The 21625-nt window shown below is 52.7% G+C and overlaps 2 protein-coding genes across 2 annotated transcripts in view; one reads left to right on the plus strand and one right to left on the minus strand.

Moving 5' to 3' along the window:
* Positions 1–226: 226 nt before the first annotated feature.
* Positions 227–21625, minus strand: part of LOC310904150 (uncharacterized protein) — a 265904-nt gene continuing 244505 nt past the window's right edge. The window contains exon 8 of the mRNA XM_083848465.1: positions 227–1095. Within this exon, the coding sequence (XP_083704591.1) occupies positions 1094–1095 (2 nt within the window). The 3' untranslated portion in view covers positions 227–1093. The remainder of the gene's footprint in view (positions 1096–21625) is intronic.
* Positions 8546–15916, plus strand: LOC310904134 (uncharacterized protein). Its single transcript, XM_083848438.1, has 2 exons — positions 8546–13342; positions 13751–15916. The coding sequence occupies exon 1, from the start codon at positions 9991–9993 to the stop codon at positions 11440–11442; it is 1452 nt and encodes a 483-aa protein (XP_083704564.1). The 5' UTR covers positions 8546–9990; the 3' UTR covers positions 11443–13342; positions 13751–15916.

Below are 21625 nucleotides of genomic sequence, written 5' to 3' on the forward strand. Positions count from 1 at the left end.
AAAAAAAATGTTAAAACCTACCTTGTGGAGATGTCTATCAAGAATCAAATACGTAAATGTTTTAATTGTTTGCTTCTCTCCTTGGGCTGCTCTGGCTCTAGCTATTACATCCGAAGCTACTGTCAAGAAATCAGTTCGGCTGAAAACATTTCGACTTCTGGAAAAGTAACGATCAGTGGATTTAACGAGTAGCATTTCTAGTATCTGCAAATGACACACTAAGAGGTTTATTGTGAAATAATATTTATTTTCTTTCCATATATGTCCCCAAATTATTACCATTTCTTATCAAATTCAGAACAAACTGAGAAAAGGCTCAGGGAAGGATTGCAGGTTGCCTTCAGCTCTTTTCTTTTTAAGAACTGCTACTTGATGCAAACATTAAGTGTGCGGCAATACGTTGCTTTGGTCTCTTCAGAAGAGGCTGCACAACCCATTTAATGTACCATGAAATATTATTTAACAAGAGAAGGAAAAAAAAAAGTTGTCAGACATTGTTACTGTTGTTTTTTTCAGGCACTTTGAACACTAATCATTTCACACTTAAAATTTACCAGGTAAGCAAGGTCTCATGATGCTGACAGAAAACTCTTGAAACACATCAAGGGATCAGAGAGCACACTAAGTAAACAAGAAAACAAAGCGCACCCTTTATTCCAAAAACAATAAGGGAAAAACTGCTGCTTCTTAATTTCCAAGCAATCATGTATTATATATGAAGCTTTTATGCAAATTTCTCCCGTGCTCCTATTCGCGAAATAGCATCTTCCAAAAGGGAGCAGAGCCCAGTGTTATAGCTGTGTTATAGCTGGAAAAATCCTACTCGAGGGCTTCTGATGGCAAAGTGTCAATCAGAAATCCCGGTCTGCTATGAACTGCTCACTTCTGGAGTACGACTAAACAGAGGTTTAAGGATTGAAAGTTTAACATCATTTTGTCTCACGCGTGGTTTCGAAGTATCTCTGGTTGTTTGAAGAGTGAAATCTGAATATTCAGCTGCTGCTCAGCCACTGCCCTGCACTCATTCTGGGCTTCTGCAGTCCCGGGTGAGATGGCAGAGGGAGATGTCTCTGACACAAGGATATCCCTCAGCTCCTGTGGGCGAAAAAATAAACCAGGAGATTTGCGTGTGAAAAGCAGAACGCACGTAACCAATCTTTCATTGCAGATTTACTTTTCATTTCTACTGGAAGGAGGAGAAAAAGGAAGGCCGGCGTATGTGTACTAAACAACTTCTAAAAAGCGAATACATGAATTGTAAAGGACTCTTTTTGCTTTCAAAAGTGGTTCAATTGCTTTGAAATATCATATGCCTCAATGCCAAATAGATACATAGACACATGATAATATTATTCAGTGATTTTGAATTAACCGTGAAAACAATTTAAATTAAAAACACTTAAAGATTGTTTTCCTATTATTAGGGTTGTGTTAGAAAAAGGCTAAGCCTCTCATTAAGAGATGAATTTTTTCATTTGTGCTTTTATTGTGGCTATACAAGATGGTTTTATGTTTTCCCTTTTTTTTTTTTTTTTTCTGCGTGAAATAATGTAAGTTGGAACAATCAGGTGACTGATGAACAGGCTAGTGGGAAGAACAGAAGTGTTTGTTATATTTTATTATTAATTTTTTTTGCATTCTTTTTGAACAGCCCTGTGTATATAAGTATGTGCTTTTCAATTAGATGCCATGATTTATGAAGTCATGCTCAGGGCTAGCCAGGTTGTTGACTCAGATGAGAGCTATGATGCCAGCTCATTCCCTGGTGACAAACACTGACTGTCCTTCCCGCAGCCCGGCACCCCTGGCAGCCTTATTAAAAGACCTTGTGGTTGCCAGAGCTCTGAGCAGGAAATGAGGTCCTCTCCGGTTCGGGACGGAGATGACTGGGGTTACAGAAAGCTGCAAAGCAAACTCAGAATCTCCTGAGTCACACACTTGAAGCTCTCAGGGACCCCGCAGCATGAGCTGGCCCCCTGCATGCCCCCCGAGCATCCCCCTGACTCCCCGGGGACCCCCTGGGAGCTGCAGCTCTGGCAGAGAGCAAGGCAGCGATGTCGCCTGGCAGAGGGAAAGCAGGGGGGCACCGCTGCCCCCTGGCCTCCCCACGCACCCCCGGCCTGGCCTCGGGGCTCTGCACCCTCCTGCCGGGATGCATTCCTGCCCCATCCCTAGCAGGGAATTTTTGGCCCAAACAGTCTTTCTCCAGTTATATTACAGCAAGGCATTTAGCACCGCCCGTGGCTTGGGGATCTTTTGTGTGGCCTCCTCTTTTCTAGGAATTTCACATATAAATCACTGGAAAGCAGGAAATCTGGAAGACCAAGTGGGAAGCTCTATACCACGTTTGCCTCTTGGCACAAACAGCTGCGGACCACAGAGCTGCTTGTCCTGTAGGTACTACAGCAGTCTGGACACCTGGACCTGAAATGGGGGATCACAACCCCCTATTTCAAAGGTTTCTGAGCCGGCAAGCCAGCCCCTGGCAAGAGGCTCGAAACTCTTGCTGAATTCCTGGGAAAGGACTCCCTGATGCTCTCTGTGTAACACTTCTAGTTTGAATTCCCTCACTGCAACTGAAACAATAATATTTAGGCCATTTGGGGCTGAGATTATTGCTCTAATAAATTGTGCGTGTGTGTGCGCGTGTGTTTTATTGGTTCCTTGTGCCAAATAAGCCCCCGATTGATTTTCCTCCTAATCAGCATGGAGAATGCATTCCGCTGTAATTAAATCCCGGGGACGCGGCCGCCCCGTTCTCGCTCTCCTCTTGGCTTGCGGTGGGATGCCATGGGGTACCCCGGGCACCCCACATGCCGGGACGAGCACGCTGCCAGCCCTCGGGACGGCTGCGCCCGGCCGCCTCCATCCCTCACCCGCGGCCGGAGCGCGCACGGGGCCGCGCTCAGCGCTCGGGACCCGTCGCCCTGTGCCGAGAGGCGGAGGCGGGCGGGGGAGCGGGGCTTTCCCTCCCTTCCAGGAGGGTCCGAGCCCCCCCCACAGGCTCGGATCTCGTCCCCCACCACCACCCCAGGGCAGGTGCCGCAGCCCCGCCGCCTCCGGGCCGGTTCCCGGCTCCCCGCACGGCGAAGCCCCGGTGTCGCATCCCTCCACCGAATCCCGGGGATGCGGCGGCTGCCGAGAGCCGCGGCTCGGGCCCCAGCTCCGCGGGTATAACCCCCCCCCCCCATCCCTGCACCCCGAGGGAGGGCAGCGATGTCCCGGCCTCCAAACCTTGGGGCTGGGGAGGAGGGATGGGGGCAACGGCTCCCTCCGCGGAACGAGCGCGGCCGCGGATGGGGGCGGCGGGGGGGCGGCTGCAACCGCCTCGGGCCCGGGCAGCGCTCTGGGGGGGCTCGGGCCGGATCCTGCCCGTCCCCTCCCCGGTAATGCTCTTTTCTCTCGGGCGGCGCAGCCCGGCAGCGGGGAAGCAGGCCGGCGGATAATTACCCCTCGCTGCAATCCGCAGAGCTGGCCTAATCTGAAAGCTCAAGTGCCCGTGAGTAAAACTTCAGGAAAAGTTATTGAAACTGACAAATACGGGGTGACAAATAATCAATAAAAGCCCAGCCCGACATCCTTTATTGTTTCCAGGCACTAACAGAAAGGAGTGAAACCTCGGCGAGGGCAGGGGGAGGGAGCAGCGGGGCCGGCGTTCGCAAAGCCCCCGGCTCGAAGAGAGAGGGAAAGGCCCCGGCAGCACACTGGGACCGCTGCCGTCCCCGGGGGGGTTGGCAAAAGACCCCCTCGCCGATGCTGGGACGAGCCCGAAAGGCCCCGAGCAACAGCACGCAGCCGCGCCCTCGGGGCGCGCACCCGCGGGGGGAGCCCGGAGCCGGGACCCCCTTCCTAAAATCGATACGAAAACCAGGAGCTGAACTCGCTGCTGCTGCTCGTTAGCATCTCGGCCCCCTGTTCGCAACGCCGCAGTTTCTAAAGTTGCACCAAAGACGCCCGGCAAGATAAATCCGTGCTGTCGTTTCTCTCCCTTTCTGTCTCTCCGAATTAAGTCCCGATCTATCAGTTTAAACAGTAGCCAGAAAGTTGATCCGCTTTCTGTTAGGATTTCGGGTTAAACCGGGGGGCTCCTCCCTTGTCTTTAAGCTTTGGAGCCGTGTAAATGAACTGCAGTGTCACATAATCGATAGGAAAAACTCAGCTGTCACGGATCCGCAAGCAGCCTCCCGCCGCAGCAGTAACGCGATTTGGCATTTCGGAGTTTGGGAACGTGCTGCCTGCACCGGGGGAGGGGGGGGGGGTCAGCACCGCTCCCCCCTTCCCCACACCACTAAAGATGTTGCCCAACTTTGGGGTTCTGGACGGGGTGGGGACACACAGAACAAACCCCAGTGGCCTTTCCAAAGCGGTGCCCTCCGTTGCCCCCCCCCCCCCCCAAGCCTCCGGGCCGTGCCCATCTGGAGCACGCACCGTGAGAGCAACTGTGCAGCACAGCGGCCATCAGTCACTGGAAGCCACACGCTTCAGTGGGCCGGGGATAAAACGAAGTCCTGGTGACGCCTGGTTAAACCACTGACCCTCCTGAGAGGGCTGCGAAGGGAGGGGGGGGAGAGCAGCAACCCCCTCCCGGCGGCCCCAACTTCAGGGGACTTCGACAGAGGCTCTGCAGGGGCCCCCCCGCGGTGCCACCAGGCAGAGCTGGCAGCGCCAAGCCCAGGGGGTCCCATGGGAGTGCCCCCGGGGGGTCCCGGGCAGAGCCCTCCGGCCCCAGCCGTACCCCCAGGCAGGGCCGGAGGACGCAAGGCAGCCCTGTGGGCACAGATTTCCCACTCAAGCCTTTCATTATTTTTTTTAATCGGCTTGATTGGAAGGATCAGCCTGCAGGCAGGGTGTGCTCTAAGCCGTGGGGTGACCCTGCCCTGCACACCCCCGTTTAGCCATGCACACGGGCACGCACGCGAGCAAACAACTTCCCCAGCATGTGCCCATGCGTTCGGGAAGGGGAGGGCTTCAGCTTCAAATTAGGAAGCTCTCTCAGATGAACGATAAATTTCTCTTTGGTCAGACTGCAGTGTTTGATCATATCTTTGTGTTTTTGTCCCCACCACAAAGGGACCCATAGGCTGAATCAAGAAATAGGATTTCAGATCGTTTGATTTGACATACGGAAACAGTTGCGTTTGTAATATTATAACACTCAAAAGGGGAAAAATGAAACCTCTGTAGCTGAGACAAGGAGTGTGCCTAAGTACCACTACGTTTCAATCCCCATTTGGATATAATTTAAGTCTCCTCTGGCTTACAGTAATATACTCTCCAACCTTGAGGCTATCCAAAAGGGGGGATTTAATGAGGCCAAGTTTATACACTTATATAATTTAGAGGTTTCGCTGTAGCTGTAAAATGACAATTGGTACATGTGTAGTGCAAAAGAGCTGAAATCCCATCCAGGGACCAAGTTGCTTATTTCTGAAGGAGCTGTCATTTCCAGCAGGGGGGACACAATGAGAAGGCCAGGAGCGATGGAGCTCTGATCTCCACCAAGGAGAGATAACCACCTGATTAAAATAGGCCTCTTGTTCCCTCGTTACTCGATCGTCGTGTGAACTTACCTTATTTACAACTATAGGCAATGAGTGAGTTGCCCAGGTTGCAGTACACATATAGCTTTGGGCTTACCCAGCCCTTTGTTATCAAGACTATCTCTGGGACAGATTTCTGAACCACTCATAACACGGGAGCACAGAAGTGCTCCGAAGGACAGAGGTGATCTGCACGCTCAGACCCATATGAGTGCGTGTAGCATATATGTCTCCCACGGGGAACGCTGGGCCCAGGCAGAGCCAGCCCATCAAAAAAAGGACGTTTAGGTACTCAGACACCTGTAAACACCACCAGAAAGCAGAGGATCATCGCACAAAATGCTATTTTGCACTCAACATCCAGGATCTGCTCTTTCCCAGGTGAAGCCAGGCAGGGCAGGGTTGGAGGACACCCTCGTTTCAGGTCAGTCTGGAGCCTGGGGTGGGCCGATGGCATCAGGCAACAATGCACATCTCTGCTGAGATTCACTGCACTTCCTTCTCCATCTTAATATTAAATGGCACAGTGTTTGCCAGATTATTATCCCACTATTGCTTGTGCATTTGTCTCTTATGTCTAGTGTCTGTCATTACACAAAGCATTTTGAAGAGCTAATTTCAAAAGACAGAAAGTCTACACTTACTATAAAAGTCATTAAATTAGCATGACAAGCATAAAGTTCCTAGGTTATAATTTGGTTATAGATCTGAAATCTTCCCTGTTCTCTCTCTCCACTTGAAGGATGAAGGCTGCAGCGAGGCACTGGCACGAGTTAGGACAACTGAGCTGCAGAGTGCACGATGAAGGAAGGGGGAAGAGAGCCAGGTTCCACTGCCGCCTTCTTGGCAGCACAGTGGGTGACGAGGATGCTCTCTGATTTCCCCTCACGTCTCCCAGCAGCCAGAGAAAGGTCTGATCAGATGGTCTTCTACCACAACAGGTGGGAACAAAAAAATAAATACATCTCAATGAATTTCTCATTGATTAACATGTTGCTTGAAGAGTAGGCAGCACTCTTGCCTTTGAGATCCCACTGAATGCTGAGATGGGAAGATGCGTTATAAAAGCAGCCACTGGCTGTTTGTGCTAGAGCTGCAGCGCATCCCATTTATTTTAATCGCTTCTTCATTTTGGAAGAAAGCTGGGGAAAGAGCTACTTCTGCCAGCTCCGTGTGCACCTGTACTGCTTGAGCACGCTGACCTCAGAGATCGCAGGAAAATCCCCCGGCTGGTGCCAGCAGTGTGACTGCACAGGATGCGGCAGCGTGGGAGCACCCAGTTCTTCCTGGCTGCACAAGCGTCTCCACAACGTGTTGCATTTCCACAATGAGAAAATTAGAGAATAGACGGGACATTCAAACACGGTGCTCACAGAAGAGGCTACCCTGGTCGTTATTTAGGCTAAAAATCTGCTGTCAACTTTTTTTTTTTTTCCCCCCACCAGGACCAGCAAGGTGCGTTTCTGTGGGCTGATTTGTTTGCTTTTAACCAGGCACGCTGCGAATTGTGGAAGCCTTACATTTACCTTTTCTTCTTTAAGCGCTTTAATTATCATCACTGACCTGTTGGGCATACCTACAGTATCAATGTCCCTTTTACATCGTTGCCTTCCCTTTCTCTGCATGTTTCTGCTATTTAACACTTGCTACCTTTGCCATTAGAGTCCTAGAGTGACCCCCATGGGTATCTTTGAAAGAAAGACCCTCTGCATTCCTGCACTGCCTCCTTACCCAAGTAATAGCAAAGGGACCTTTCAGACACATGGACCACACTGAAGCATTAATTAGGCTGATGAAATCCATAGAAATGTATGGATTCAGCATAATCGAGTTTCTTCTGCTGACTATAGTTAAGGAATACGTGAGCAGCTGGGAGAATAGAAAGTACTGTTAGGGTGAAGTCATGCATGTAATTGAGTATATTTAACATAACCATTTTAATGATCGGTGATTAAAAGTGCATCTACTTAAATTGTATACCTCTGCAATTTGTCCATATCAACTTTAGAGCAGACACAAAGAAAAGGTCGTCATATAAATTTATAAACAAGATCCCTTCCTGGCTGCACATGACTCGAGCTGGAATGATAACTCTGCAGCGGTGAAGGGGGAAAAGGCCTTCTGCGAGAAAGCAGCTACGCTGGTGCGATATTAATTAATCACTGGTTTGGCCCCTTTCTCTCCCGTGCAGTCACAGTATTACAAGTGCATAATAAGTGAGTTTTCTTTTCATCCGTAATTGTTTATAACAATTAGATCTCTCGGGGAAAAAAGAAATCCCTGGGTTTCTTTCGCGTATTAGAGGAATAGCTTTTCCCTCGCTTGACAATATTATGTGTGTGTGCGCGTATATGTACATTTAAATCAAATATTTCTCCACAAGAGCGTTGCCGGACACCCAGCAAAGAAACGATAAAGGTTTTAAACTTCTCCCCTCGCTCAACTTCTCCAGGCAGCGAGCAGAGAGGTCTTAGAGCCTGGAAACGCGGACGGGGTTTGGGAGAGACGGAGCTGATGGGCACGGCCGCTTCTCCTGCAGGAGAGCCCCGCAGCATGGGAAATTAGCAGTCCAAATCTGCTAGTGGGGACGGGGTCCCACAAAGCCCACGCGTTGGGAAGGCTGAGTGTCTCTCTCGCGCCTATTCAATCTGCCCAGGCTGGTTGCAGCGAATAAATAGAGTCATTGTGGAGCCCATACACAAACCGACCCAACTCCCTCCCCCATCCCTGCTCGCCCTCCCCCCGTCCTTTTATGCCCAAACGCACACAAATCTGCAAGCGCTTCGCGCTAAGAGGAGCCCAAACTTTTCTTCCCTTTACTGTACGACGCCTGTGGGAAAGGTTTATCCGCACGTAGCGAGTAGGCGCTTACGGCAGGGGGACGGGTGGGGGGCGGGTGAGGGCCCCCAGGAGCCTGCCAAGGGCAGGACCCATCCTTTCCCCCCCCTCAAAAAAAAAAAAAAAAAAAAAAAAAAAAAAAAAACCGGCGGCCGGGCGCGCACCCAGATAACGGTTCAAAGTAGCCAGATGCATTAACCAGCGCCAGGACGGGGGCAAGGGAGGGGAGGTGGGGGGGGGGGGCTCCCTTCACTTTCTGTCGAAAACCTCAAATCGCGGCGGGCCCCTCTGCGAGGACCGCTGCAAGGTGAAATGCATTTGGAGCCTCCCGCGGCCGGCGGCAGCTCCGCGGCCGGGAATTGCTGCGTGCGGGAGAATTCGCAGCCTTGAAAGCATATTTTTCTTCCAGCGATGGTGGCACTTAAATGATAATGTAGGCAATGAAACCGGGGAGATTTATATCTTTTGGAAAGTAGGACGAGCCAGATGGTAATAGCGTCATTAACAAACAAACTTAGGATCTGCAAGTGAAGCTTGAAATTGGGAAAGAGATCTGGAGAACAAAAGGAGCTGCTGTTGAGGGGGGAAAAAAAGAGTCCCTCTTCTGCCGGCCAAATCTAAGAGCACATTCTGGAGGGGCTGCTCCTGCCCAGCGCTAGATAATAAACGACGGCTTTTTCCTCCCCTGTTGTGACTGAGAAAGGACAGAGAAAACTTTTGCAATAGGCAAATGTGGCATTTATTTATGTGTAACCCTTTGTAGTCTCAAGTGTCCCAAATGGGCCTTTAATTCAAATCCCTAGTTTGATATGGAGGGATTGATTCTCCAGAGTTTATTTTATAGAAACAAAGCGCCGCTTGTGGAAGTCGAAGGGCCAAGAGTTCAGTAATTATTTTTGGGAATTAATAGTAACAAATAAATATTAAAGGTTACACGTTATTTGCAGAGAGAGTAGAAGCATCTGCAGGATTTATTGCATCCCCTCCTCATGCCGCCCCCAAAAATGCTCAGCGTTTGCTGGGAGGAACCGGCACGGGGGGGGTCCCGGGCAGGGCTGGGGGCTGGGGAGCTGGGGTCCCCCGACCCCCCCCCCCCCACTGCCCCCAGTCGGGTTTCGCCTTTGGGGTTTGCTGCGGAAACGCAGCCCGAGGAATTCCCGGTGCCCGGCTCCCGGGGGGGGGTTCAAGCGGATTTCCCCGGGGACCCCACGACCACGGGGGACCCGGCAGCTCCGGGCGGGGGGCCGGGGGGGGTCGCCTCCGAAATATTAACCGGCAGGATCCCAAACCGGCAACACAAATGTTCGGGAGTCTTTAGAAGATCCCCGCGAGTATCTCCCTTCCAGAGTAAAGTTGGTGGTTATTAAATGATTAATGATTTAAAAGATGCCTGTTAACAGCCCCAAGTTGAGAGACATGGACCCACGCTCTAAAGTGAAATCTAACGTGATTTTTCAAAATGTGCTGGAGATCTTTAAAAGCCCCGAGGACTTACTCTTAAGGCATTATTCAAAGAAAAAAAAACTGAGACTGGCGGTTCGTCACAGGCAATTGTAAAGGGTTTCAAAGGACCGATCAAACGAGTTGGAGAGTAATCTACATTAAAGTCCGGATGGCAGTGTTACAACATGCACCTGCAGGGTATTTGCTATCCGTGCCCCTTACAGAGCTACAAATCACCATTAAAGAAAGCTGCTTAAGCTTCCTCCTCGCTTCTAGAAAGACTTACTCGGGCTCCTTCACTTTGATATTTATACATCTTGTTATTGATAAGTGTGGGGCTTTGCAGAGCTCCCTTCCCCCTTCCCCAAGTGCCCCCTTCCCCACGGGTGCCCCCTTTTCCCCCGCACCGGGCTCCCTCCGCGCCCCGCATGCGGGAGCCCCTCGGAAGGAAGACTCGCGTGGGCGTGGGGTCCCCCGCGGAAAGCAGGGAGCTGCGAGCTGCCGAGCCCGGCCGGAGCTTTTTAGTTGCTTCGTTTCGTTCCCCCCACACACACACCCCCCTGCCAGCACTGCTCTCCCGGGCGGCCGCTGTCACCGGGGAGACCGGGGCAGCCCCGGCCGCATCGGCACGCTGGATGTCCCGGCGGATTTTCTCACAGTTTGCGGGAGGCGCAGACATGGAAATGAGCTCATTACGGGGGGGAGTGGCAGCCCTGGAGGCCTCCCCGCCCCCGGCCCGGCCCGGCTCGGCCCGGCTCGGCCCGGCCCGCTGCAACCCCGGGGACTGCGGGAGAGCCCCCTCCGCTCGGTGCTTCTTTTTTTTGGGGGGGGAGAGCGCAGAGCCCCGCAGCGGGCGCTCTTAACCCTCGGCACGCCGCGGGGCCGCTGCTGCCGGCGGGGGCGGCCTGGAGAGCCCCGAGGACCCCCCCTCATCCTCCCCCCATCCGCCCTGCACCCCCGCAGCCCCCGCCCCCGAGCTCCCACGGGCAGCACCCAGCGTGCGCGGCGCTCCCCCCACCAGGTGATGTCAGCGGGGAGAAGCGAAGTTTGCAAAGCAAACGAGCCGGGAAGGGTAGAGCTGTGCAAACAAACAAACAAATTGGAAACAAACAAACAAAAAAAAAGAAAATCCAGATTTTTCACTCGAAGGTCAATAGGGATTCATCGTTCGCTTCCCCCAGCTGCAGGCAGGGTTTGCAATCCCCATGCCCCCGGATCTCTGTTTCGGGGAATTTCAGTGCTCGGGTCTGTGTTGTCGCCACTTTCCTCCGGTGGGTTCTTGCAAACAAGCAAACAAACCAAAAATCGCGCTGTGGCGGGGCTGCGGCCGCTGCCCCTGCTCCTTGGGGCGGCGGAGCCCCGGCTGCCCGGGCTGGGGGGGGTCGGGACCCCCCCCGGGGCACAGCACCGGGGCCGCACCGCTGCGACTTGGCCACGGCTCCTGCCCCGGGCAGCGGCGGGGACGCGCCGGGAGGGAGCGGGAAGGGGCTGGGGCGGGCTTGCTGCTGCAGAGCAGGATTTAGCTGCCGTTATCCTGGCCTCTTGCTTGGGTCAAAACTGCAAAACTAAAGGAAGGGGGGGAAAAAATGCCGTGTTTGGTATCTCTGCCTCCATCTCTTGACACCCCTGGCTGCGGGAGGGCTGATACGCATCGCCCTCAGCTCCCGCTGGCGGAGCCCCGGGCGCGCATCAAAGCGCGCATTGTTCGGTGCTCGGGGGGAGCGGACAAGACGGGGCAGAGGCTCCGCATCGCTGCCAGCTCTCCTCGGCCAAAGTTTTCCAAGTCAGCTCCTGCCGGCAGAATTGCCCTCGGAGAGCCCGGCGGTGCGGGAGAGGAGAGAGCTCTGCCGCACCGGGCTCAGCCCAAACTCGGGCGCAAGGGAAAATCCCGCGCAGCGCACAAAGCGCTCCGCGGAGCAGCGCGCAGAGCAGGGGGTGGGTCGGGGGGACACCACTGCGCTGGGATGCGCCCCCCCCTCCGCTAGGAACCGCACAACTTCTCCCTCGGAGGCCCCCTCCGTGAGGATCCCCGTCCCCATTGCCGTGCCCCCCAGGAGCTGGGTCGCTGCTGGTGCCGCGGTGGAGCCGGGAAGGTTTGGGTCTGTTGGGCCGGCGGAAAAGCAGGCGGCCCCCCCCCACCCCCGACCGCGGACGGTACACGGTGGGGACCCCGGGGGGGTCCGTCCCCTCCTGCACCCCGCCGGGCACACAGGCCCTGGCACCTTTTCCACCACATAAGGGCGTGCGCGGCTTGCAGTCGCCTCCAAAGTGTTGCAAAACAACCCCCCGGCACGTCTGCAGGGCTGCCAGGAGGGTGGCGAGGCCCAGCACGGAGCCCCCCCTCCCCCCCAGGCCCTCCCTTCCACCGACCCGACCCCCCCAGCCCGCCGCTGACCGGGGGGGTGCACGGGGCGAGCAACGAGTGAGGAGCGAGCGCGCCTTGGGCCAAGCACTAATTTGGTGTGTACGCTTAAGCCTGCCATCTGAAGGGCTGTATAGCAACGAGGGGAAAGGGGTGTATTTGCTGCTGGAAGATTTAGGTTGTTGCTAGGATGTGAGAACAAAAAATCTTCAATAAGTCGGGGAGGGGGGAGGACAGGGCAGTGGGGGAGGAAGGGGGGTTACAAGGTTTGTCACAGGGAAAAGTGCAGACATCTGCTGGAACTTCCATATCTAAGCTGTTCATTTACAGGAGCCAACTTCTGAAATCTCCACAATTAGATCTGCATTGTTCTTTCTCAACAACACTGCCTAGAAAGAAAAGGTCTTCTCTGTCGGGGCCAATCCAACGAAGCGTTTGACGTTATTAAATAATAAAGCGATTGTGATTTACATTGTTGTTCAGAAAAAGGGCCAATTATCCACTGTTATGTTGCCATAAAGATCATATTAACTCGAATTAGTAATCAAACAATATGCTAGCGTTAAAAGTATAGAGAGGACAGCGCGACTGGTCTTGTTGCATCCTCACTTTTACTTGTAAAACCAGAAGCATAAATGCACTTGAAAGAGGCGCATAAACTTCGTCCTTAACGGGAAAAGAGTGAGAGAGGTAACAGCATGTGCGGTTAATGGTCCCCCGGGTTGATTGTTTTCAATTAATTCAAAGCCACCCAAACCTCACATTGATTTGCTGTTTACAAATTAATTCTTCTTAATAATATCACAGAAAATGTTCCGCGACGCTCGGCGAATCGGGGCGATTTTTTTGTCGGTGTGAAGTGAGGGTTAGGGTGGGCATTCGGGGAGCTTTTTGTTTTGGGTTGGTTTCGTTTGGTTTCGGGGCAATGTTTTTAAAAGCGTTGGAGTTCGATCCGGAGACGAACCTCGCTCAGCGCCACCAAAACGCAGACCCAGGCGCATCCTTGCGCGCCAGCAAATTTGCTCCGCCATAATCAAATAATTATTTTTTTTATTAAAGCAGTTATTAGGTTTATAACTCATTTGCCACGTAAATTTGTGCAACCAACCAAGGCGATCTAAATAGGTTTGAGTTGCCCCTTGGGTACGGGATGTAAGCGGTAAGCAGGAGGATTAATTATGGGTGCGTGCAGCAATAGGACACAAAGGCTATCAAGTAGCACGGGGGGAAGAAAGTGGGGAACTGCGGGCGGGCAGCGAGGGGCTGGGAGCCGCAACCGCTTGCCCTCAAAGCCCCAGCTTTTAGCATCAGCCCTCCACCGGGCTATGCCCCCAGCACCCCGCAAAGCCCCAGCTTTTACCATCAGCCCGCTACCGGGGGCAGGGGGGCGCTGGGAGAGCTCCAACTTGTTGGCAGCAAATAAGGCGCTGACAGGTGATGCTCGGCGGGCAACCAGCGGCAGACCCGCCTGAAACATCCCGAAAACTAAGTGTGAAAGTGTGAAGGATTTTTTTTTTCCCCTCCCCCCATATAGACTTATCAATATTATCTCTTCTCTTATATGTAGACAAGATCCGCTCTTTTGTGCTCGGGATGACAAGATCTGACCCCTGAAAACGTGCTCCAGGCGCTCAGCGGAATCTGCCTGCTCTTTCTAATGTCATTTGCTGCGAACACGTTTTGTTATCAGCTGGGGAGGGGGGTTACTCGGAGCTCAGGTAATAACCGGTTAGCTGTCAGCTTCTCCCGTTTAGCGGTATTCAGGCAAAGAATGGCTTTGCCAAACTGTTCCAGAAGCTGATGCTATTTGTTACCACGATTAGGGGAAAAAAAGAACTTTCACAGTAACATGGGTTTTTATAAGCAAACACAGAGCAATTTTCCTCAGCGCAATGCATCAACAAGTATATCCAAAAGAGCTTAATCTACTTCTTGCAGGATAGGGGCGAGAGGAATCAGCAAGCGCAGGGGCTGCTCCGGGATGCCATAAAAATCCCGGCTCGTTGCCTTCCCCTCCACGGGGCGAGGCGGAGAGGGGCAGAATCAATCCGCCCCCTCGGTGCGGAGTGAGCCCCCGCTCTGGAAATAATTTCGAATAAAACTTGAGTAACCAAGTGTAACCAGCTAGCTTCCTCTGAGCAGATCGCCGAGGGGAGAAAAAAAAATAGTGACGGAAATAAGCCAAGAAAAACCAATCTGCGCCGAATTAATAGGACCACATAGTTTTTATCCGTGTGTAAGGATAATATATTAAGCCAAAAAGGAGACAGGTTATCTCTAAACAGGATTAATATGCGTTCGTGTATAGGATTAGACCATCTCATCCATTTAAAAACAGTGTTTCTCCTCCTCCACACACCATTTTATTATATATATTAAAAAAAAAAAAAACTTTCCCTGTTATGAGCACTTGGAAAACGCATTTTATTAATCGAGAGACTTTTTTTTTTTTTTTTCCCCAATCAAATGCAACTGATGGCCCTGAATGAGCCGCCTTGGAAGGAAACGGGCCATTTTTTAAAACCTGTGATCAAAACAGACCTGTCTTCAGAGAGAGCACAGCAGATTTAAATGTTGGTCAAAAGGAGTCACAACTGTTCATTAAAAGCAAACCCTAACTAGTGCTAATGTATAGCCATTTTGTGAGCTCAGGACTGTGGAAAGAGGCGAAAAAAGTCTGAGAGTGTGAGCTGATGCCGTGCTGGCTGGCAGTGTGTGGTCTATTGTAGGGAATGTGCTTTTTCCACTGAACAGAGAGCCCCCCTCTTTTATTCCCCAGCTCTACTGCACCTGCACTGGATCAGGGAGCTACTGCCATTCACCACATCAACAGAGAAGACATCTCTGACAGCACTCAATTCATTACATTTCTTCCTGCTTTTCAAACCAACACACACACACACAAAAAAAAAAAAAAAAAAAGTATTGCCAATCAGTGCCGGGGGGGCAGGGAAGAAATCTTACAATGCTTGATATTCGCAACTCATTTCGGATTTCATTAGTCAGAAAACTCACTCCCCAGCCGGTTACAACTTTGGTTTGCTCTCTCCCCTTCTCTCCGGACGGCGGGGCCGGGCCAGGCTCCGGCTCCCTCCCGCACCGGGGGGCTTCGCCCGGCCCCCCCGCGGCCGCAGGGAGCAGAGCGAGAGCCCGGCCCCGCGTTCCCCCAGGAGCAAGAGCTACAAGTTTATTCATAATTCATGCTAGCGCCGCGGCCAACCCTCGGGAGCCGGCAAGAAAGCAGCAGCCGAGGGGAGCGAAGCTGCCCCTGTCCCGCGGCCACCCCCGGGCAGGCGGCCCGGGTACCCCGGGAGGGGACCGGGGGGGCGACGAAGCCCCTCCGCGGGGTTGGCTTGGGGGCTTCAAACCCCGTTTTTCAGAAGCATTTGCAGGCGAAAGAACCCGAGAGCGGGGTTTTAGATTCAGGTATTTGATCTCGCCGGATCCAGACATCTAATTAGAAAAGCCTCAGCGATTGAAACGGTGTTAATGCCCATTGTTCCCCGCTCCCAGGCCCTGGCCCTCTACCGCTGGGTTGCCTCCTGCTCAACGTCAAGAACAGAAATCTTTGTATTTTAAACCGATATATATATATATATATATATATTTCCCCTCTTTCCGGCCCACTTTCCTCTATCGCGAGCGAAGGCAAACACTCCTGTTTTTTTTTCCGACACCAGCAGAGGATCGCACCCCCTCGGTGGGGTCTGAGCAGAAATAAATCCCGAGGAGCTCTTCCCTACCTGAAAAGTCGGAGGAAATCCGAGTGTCTCCTTTCGGGTGTAATGTGTGTATCGATAAGGAAGACACTGCCGGCTCAGCCACGGGACCCAATTAATCTATGGCTTTCTTTACCTCAAACCCAGCTCAGATGTGTGCTTTAGAAATATCGATTTCGTGTGACGGGGAAGTCGCAACTACCGAGTGTGCCTAGCGTGGGGAGGCCACGGAGCGAGAACCCGCAGCAGCGCAAACTCCACTCGCGGGAGAGCCAGATTGCTTTTTAAGCTAAAACTAATAATTTCATAACTGATTCACATTCAATCTGGCGCCGGTGACGTCACGGGGCATTAGCATACGAGGAGGGATGAAGCCAGTGTGGCTGGAGTTGATAAGGTGCCTCCTGAGGAATTCGCTGCTTGTTTTAATACATTAATTATTTCTCCGTCTCGCGCAAGTTTTGCAATTTGGAGGAGCTTCAAGGAACCATCATGGCATGGCGTGCCAGGGGACAGGCCGGAGGGCTTCTCCCGACGCACACCCACCCCTGGCTGGGGTGCCCCCAGGCCCAGAGCAGCGCATCCCTGCTCGGCCTCGGGAGGCCAGGAGCAGCGGGGAGGCCAGGGCTGCAGGGAGGCCAGACTGAGGGGAGGCCAGGCTGAGGGATCCAGCCGGCAGCCCCGGGGAGGGCCGGGGGTCTCCGCACCCAAGGCAGCCCCAGCAGAGACCCTGCAGGCTGTGCGAGGGCCTGCTTCTCTCCAAGCCCGGTGGGATCCCCCCGCCTCCTCCCCATTAATCACGACTTTCTGTAAAAAGAGCACAGGTGACGTCAGCAGCCCTAACTGCCAAGGGGTGATGGGGTCACCAAGGTCACCAGGCCTCCCTCCCGCTCTCCCAGAGCACCCGCCCGGGTCCAGGGCTCTGCAGCTGCCCCGTGCCCCCCACTTGGCTCAGGAGGAAGGGACGCACTTTGGGGAGATAAGGGGACAGGGCCCAGCCCTGCTGGAAGGGCTGAATGGCTCGCCTGGTGCTTTTTGGGGTCCCACAGCCCCTGGACAATCTGCAGCATTGCTGCTTTGGCTCCACCGAGCTCCATTCGATTGCTGGGGGGGCAGCTCCCCCTCTGTCCCGCTGGGTACCCCTTAGCCCCCCTACACCGTGGGGCTTCAGCCTTCCTGCTGTCTGGAGGAGACAACAACCTTGAAATAAGCGCTTGGTTACTTTGAGGCTAAAAGTAACCAAGGGCAGGAGAGGCTCGATTTTCTGTGCAAAAGAGGATGCAAACAAAACAAATGGAAATCCTAAAAGAAAAAAAAAAAAGAAAAAAAAAAGGAAAAGAAGAAAAGGAAAGAAATTAAAAGACGCTGTAAAAGATCTCGTCCACATGGTCCTGCAAGTTGCGGGGACAAACTCTGGGACAAACTTCTCCAGCCCAGCCCGGTGTCACCGCACCAGGAGCCCCGTGCGCAGGCTGCGTCCTGGCCCTGCTGCCAGCAGGGCTCAGCCCCGCACACTCGTCCTGCCGGGAAGCCGAGCTCCAGGCACGGGGCTCCCCGTGCAATAAATGGCCGAGCCCATCTCCTGCGAACATTGCAAATGGGAAGGAAGAATTACGGCTCGCTGCGGCGCGCCCCCTCCCTCCGCACGCACAGGCGCACACGCACGTGCACATGCACATGTATCCACACACACACACACGTGTATGCACACGCATGCATGTGCACACACACGAACACAGCACACATGCACGTGTACATGAACACAGACGCACACGAACACAAAACCACACACATGCACACATGCATGCAGACACAGGCAGACATGCACACACACACATATGCACACACAGAGACATGCACACTCATACACATTTGTACACACTTGCACACACTCACACACGCTCCTAAGCAAACTCGCACACATTCAGAAACTCACACTCGTACACACACTTGTACAAGCACACACACATTCTTACACACAGACACTTGCACACTCACAGCCTCACACTCACGCCCACCCTCTCGCACCCCCACTCACCCCTACACCCACCCCCTCACCCCCCCTGTCCCGGCCGCTGCCCCCCGTCCCCGGGGAGCTCCCGGGGCTCCCCCGGCCCCGCTGTGCCCCTGCCGCCGGCCGAAGGCAGCCCAGCGCCGGCCCGGGCCGCTCCTCTCGTCTCTGCTCCGCGCCGCTCCGCACTTGTACTGCCAGATTTGCAACTCCGAGATTTTCCATTTCTGACTTCCTTTTTTTCTTTCCTTTTTTTTTTTCTTTTCCTTTTTTTTTCTTTCTTTCTTTTTTCCCCAAGTTTTTAAGCGAAAAAGCCCCCACACTCACTTCAGCGCTGGACATCCTTGCCAAGTGAACTTGATTCCTCAAAAGCAAAATAGTAGCAAACTTCTTGCAATTCCCCGTGCCATCGTCGGAAAACTGGTTTTAATTACCAAAACTAAAATAGCGGTGGTGCTAACTAGCAGGCGATCAAACCGCAATCAAACTTCAATCTCTGAGCAGTTAGCTATAAACTGTCAGCAATTGAAAAGTAAACCTGGTGCACACAAAGGCTCTGTTTAATTTTCTTGTTGTAATGGCTCTAAATGAGGACCCCATCACTATGCAGTTAAGCGGTGTTGCTTGTCCCCCTGAGGCGCTGATCAGTTCTTTTTAATGTGAGAAAACTGGCAGCTCGAAGCCCGTCAATGGAGCTCCCACAACAAAAGTCCTGAAAAGCTGAATGAATTGGGTTTGTAATTACTGCTTCCCTCTCCCCCCTTGCAGCTTATCTCTTATTCATTCAACATATATTATTGTCACCTAATCGCACACTCCCAACATTTTTTTTTTTAGTATCTACTACTGCGGACATGTTTGTTGTAGAAATTAAACAAAATAACCCTCCCTTCCCTCGCCCCCCCCCCCCCCCCCAACAAAAATGTGGGAACGCCAGTGCCAGGCGCGGCTGGCTGCCGCCAAACACGCCCGGCAGCGGCTCCCCCGCCGGCCGAGAGCTTCCTCGGAAATCCCGTACGCACCAGAGCCCGCTGGAGCTTTTAATATTTGAGTTAGATCGGGCTTTAAATAAGTGAAGTGTATCTAATCACACCTATCAGTAATGGGCCTCTTGCCTTCAGTGGGACCTCCATTATATACTACTTAAAGCGCTCAGCTATCTACCTGCTACGCCGAGCCAGATAGACGGGGCTGCTGCACGTCGGAGGCGAGAAGGGATTAATCCTGAGCACCGACGCGATGCTGCGGGGGTCCCCGCAAGCCTCGAGGGCTCCCACGGCCCCGGAGGTTGTCTCCGAACAGAAAACGGGGGTTTTCGGCCGAGAAATGGCCGAGGGCAGGCGGCAGCCGCCCGCTCCGTCGCTGCCGGCCGGCGGCTGGTGCTGGGCTGCGGGCAGCGGCGCTCCGCGGGTCCCCACCGGCAGAAGCTGTCGGTTGCAGAAATCAGTCCGGCTATTACAACCAAATCTACTAACCGTCTAAATAATTAATTGAACCATTGCTCTTTGACCCTTGGAAAGTCCAGTAGGGACCCGTTTGTAGTAATAATACCCCCGAATGAGCCCTTGTCAAATATTCATTTAGTGGTTAATGTGAGCGATTTCCCCCTGGGACAGGCTGTAATACCAGCTTCCCAGCTTTGGCAAGAAACCCTGCTAATCTACCTCTCCAGTTCCGCAAAATATTTTAACACCCCAGTCCTTAAAAAGCCGTCAAAAAATCACAGGGGAAACTATAATCTTATCCTCGGGTTCATTTCGGCTCTGTACAAGGTTAGCGAAATATTAACACTGACGCTCGTGAACCGAGCATCACCCCGGCCATGGAGCACACAACAACTCACGAGGGGGAACCCAAAAGGGCTTCAATAACCAGCATAAAAACACATCCACGAGCTCTGCTGCCCATCTCAGCTGCAAGAAACGACAGCCCGGGACAACGGCTTAGGTGTAAATGGGGTTACTTAATGGGTTGAATTTAAAATCAGCCGTGGACAATGGCGTTCTTCCAAGTAACACTTCAAAAAATCAAATCGTTCAGCTGGACTTGTAAAATGCTTGGGTTATCCTCTCTAAGCGCATAAATGGATGGATGGATGGATGGATGGATGGATGGATGGATGGATGGATGGAAGGAATCTGTCCAAAGAGATCAGGTTTCGACAACATATATTTTACATCATACTCCGAAATCTAAGCTTAAACAAATTACCCATATAAAAAGTTGCTAAATTCACTAAGCATGAATATGTGGCTTAGTGCCTTTTGTTTAATTGTATTACCTCGCCTTCTCTATGCGAATTGTAAAAGGACCAACATTTCCAGCTACCCCCCTCGAATATTTTAGTTAGCACTTCAAAAAGGGGCCAGGTTTTATTGCTGTTAATTGGCTAAGATTCCTCTTAAAAAATGGAATCGCGATATCGATTGGGCTTTTATTCCCACTTCTCTTTTCTCAGCGAGGCGAGCGGGAGCGGGGATGTGTGCTCGTTACCACGTGAATAATCCCTAGATGCATTACAAACGCCGCACAGCTCTGAAAAAAATATATTTTACTCGTTGCATTAATGTAAAAGAAATACAAAAGGTTGGGAATCTGTAATAAATGCTCTGCTGCCCAAGTACAGCGACGGCGCAGAAATAAAAGGGACAAAGGGAGCTAAACTACATAAACAGACAGTGAGCAAAACTCCACATCTCCTGGTCTGGCAATTTGAGTTTTCATCTGGACACCAGGCTCCACGTAGGGAGGCCAGAACTGAGCCTAGGAAATAGCACTACCGAAAAAAAAGCCAAAAGGAGCCGGGTAACACTATTTGTGATTTTTTCCCTCCTTCCTTCTCCCTGAGCTAAAGCACAACTCACTGACCGACAAGAAATCCGAGCAAGAAAAACCGAGCAACGCTTGCCCCCCACTCCAGAGTGCCCGGCTTGTGCCTTGCCTAAGCGAACCATGGCATCCTTTTCGCTCCACGCACAGCACGCGATTAGCAGCAGACGCGACCAGTTTGCAATCACAGGGCCCCCACTCCCAGCTGATTGTGGTTTTTGGTATTATTATTATTATTATTATTATTATCGCACCTCCTCACGCGTGTCTCCCAAAGGAACCCCCAGCCGCGTTAGCAGCCCCAAATAAACGCTGGGGCTTTCGGGGGGAGGGGGGGGGCCGAGGGGCTGCCACCGGGGCTGCCCCACCGTGCTGCCCACCGCCCCATGCCCGGCCGGGGCCGCAGCGCGGAGCGGCCCCTCGGCGATTGCGGTTGCAACTGTACAAAGTGAAACTCTACCTGGCACGGCTGGCGGAGCTCTCCTCCTATTTGGCGGGCGCCACCGCTTCTCTTTGGGGCTTGTGACCGGCTGCAGAGATTGTCCGAATTGGGGCTACACCGCGCTGGCAATTTAAGAAATAGGATTCAAGAAAGGGCTGTGATATAACGTGAAAGTCTCTGGCATTCGATTGTTTTTTTTGTTTGTTTGTTTTGGTTTGGTTTGTTCTGTTTGTTTGCTCCATTTTTGTCGGTTCTTACCTTTGCCCAGCCGAGCCCCCCCCCGTCCCCACCTCTCACCTCCTCCTGCGCTGCCCCGGAGCGAGGAGAGGAAAAGTTGAGCAAGTCCCGAACAAAGGCAGCGCTCAGCCCCCGGCAGCCCGGCCTCTGGGGGCCACGACAGGCGGCTGCCCACGGGGGGGACACGGAGGGGGAGGACACACG

The sequence above is a fragment of the Anser anser genome (assembly GCF_964211835.1).
Source record: "Anser anser genome assembly, chromosome: 9".
NCBI classification, from domain to species: domain Eukaryota; kingdom Metazoa; phylum Chordata; class Aves; order Anseriformes; family Anatidae; genus Anser; species Anser anser.

Excerpts from the sequence above, each read along its gene's own strand:
- LOC310904134 (XM_083848438.1), top strand. The coding sequence starts at position 9,991 with ATGGCAGTGTTACAACATGCACCTGCAGGGTATTTGCTATCCGTGCCC.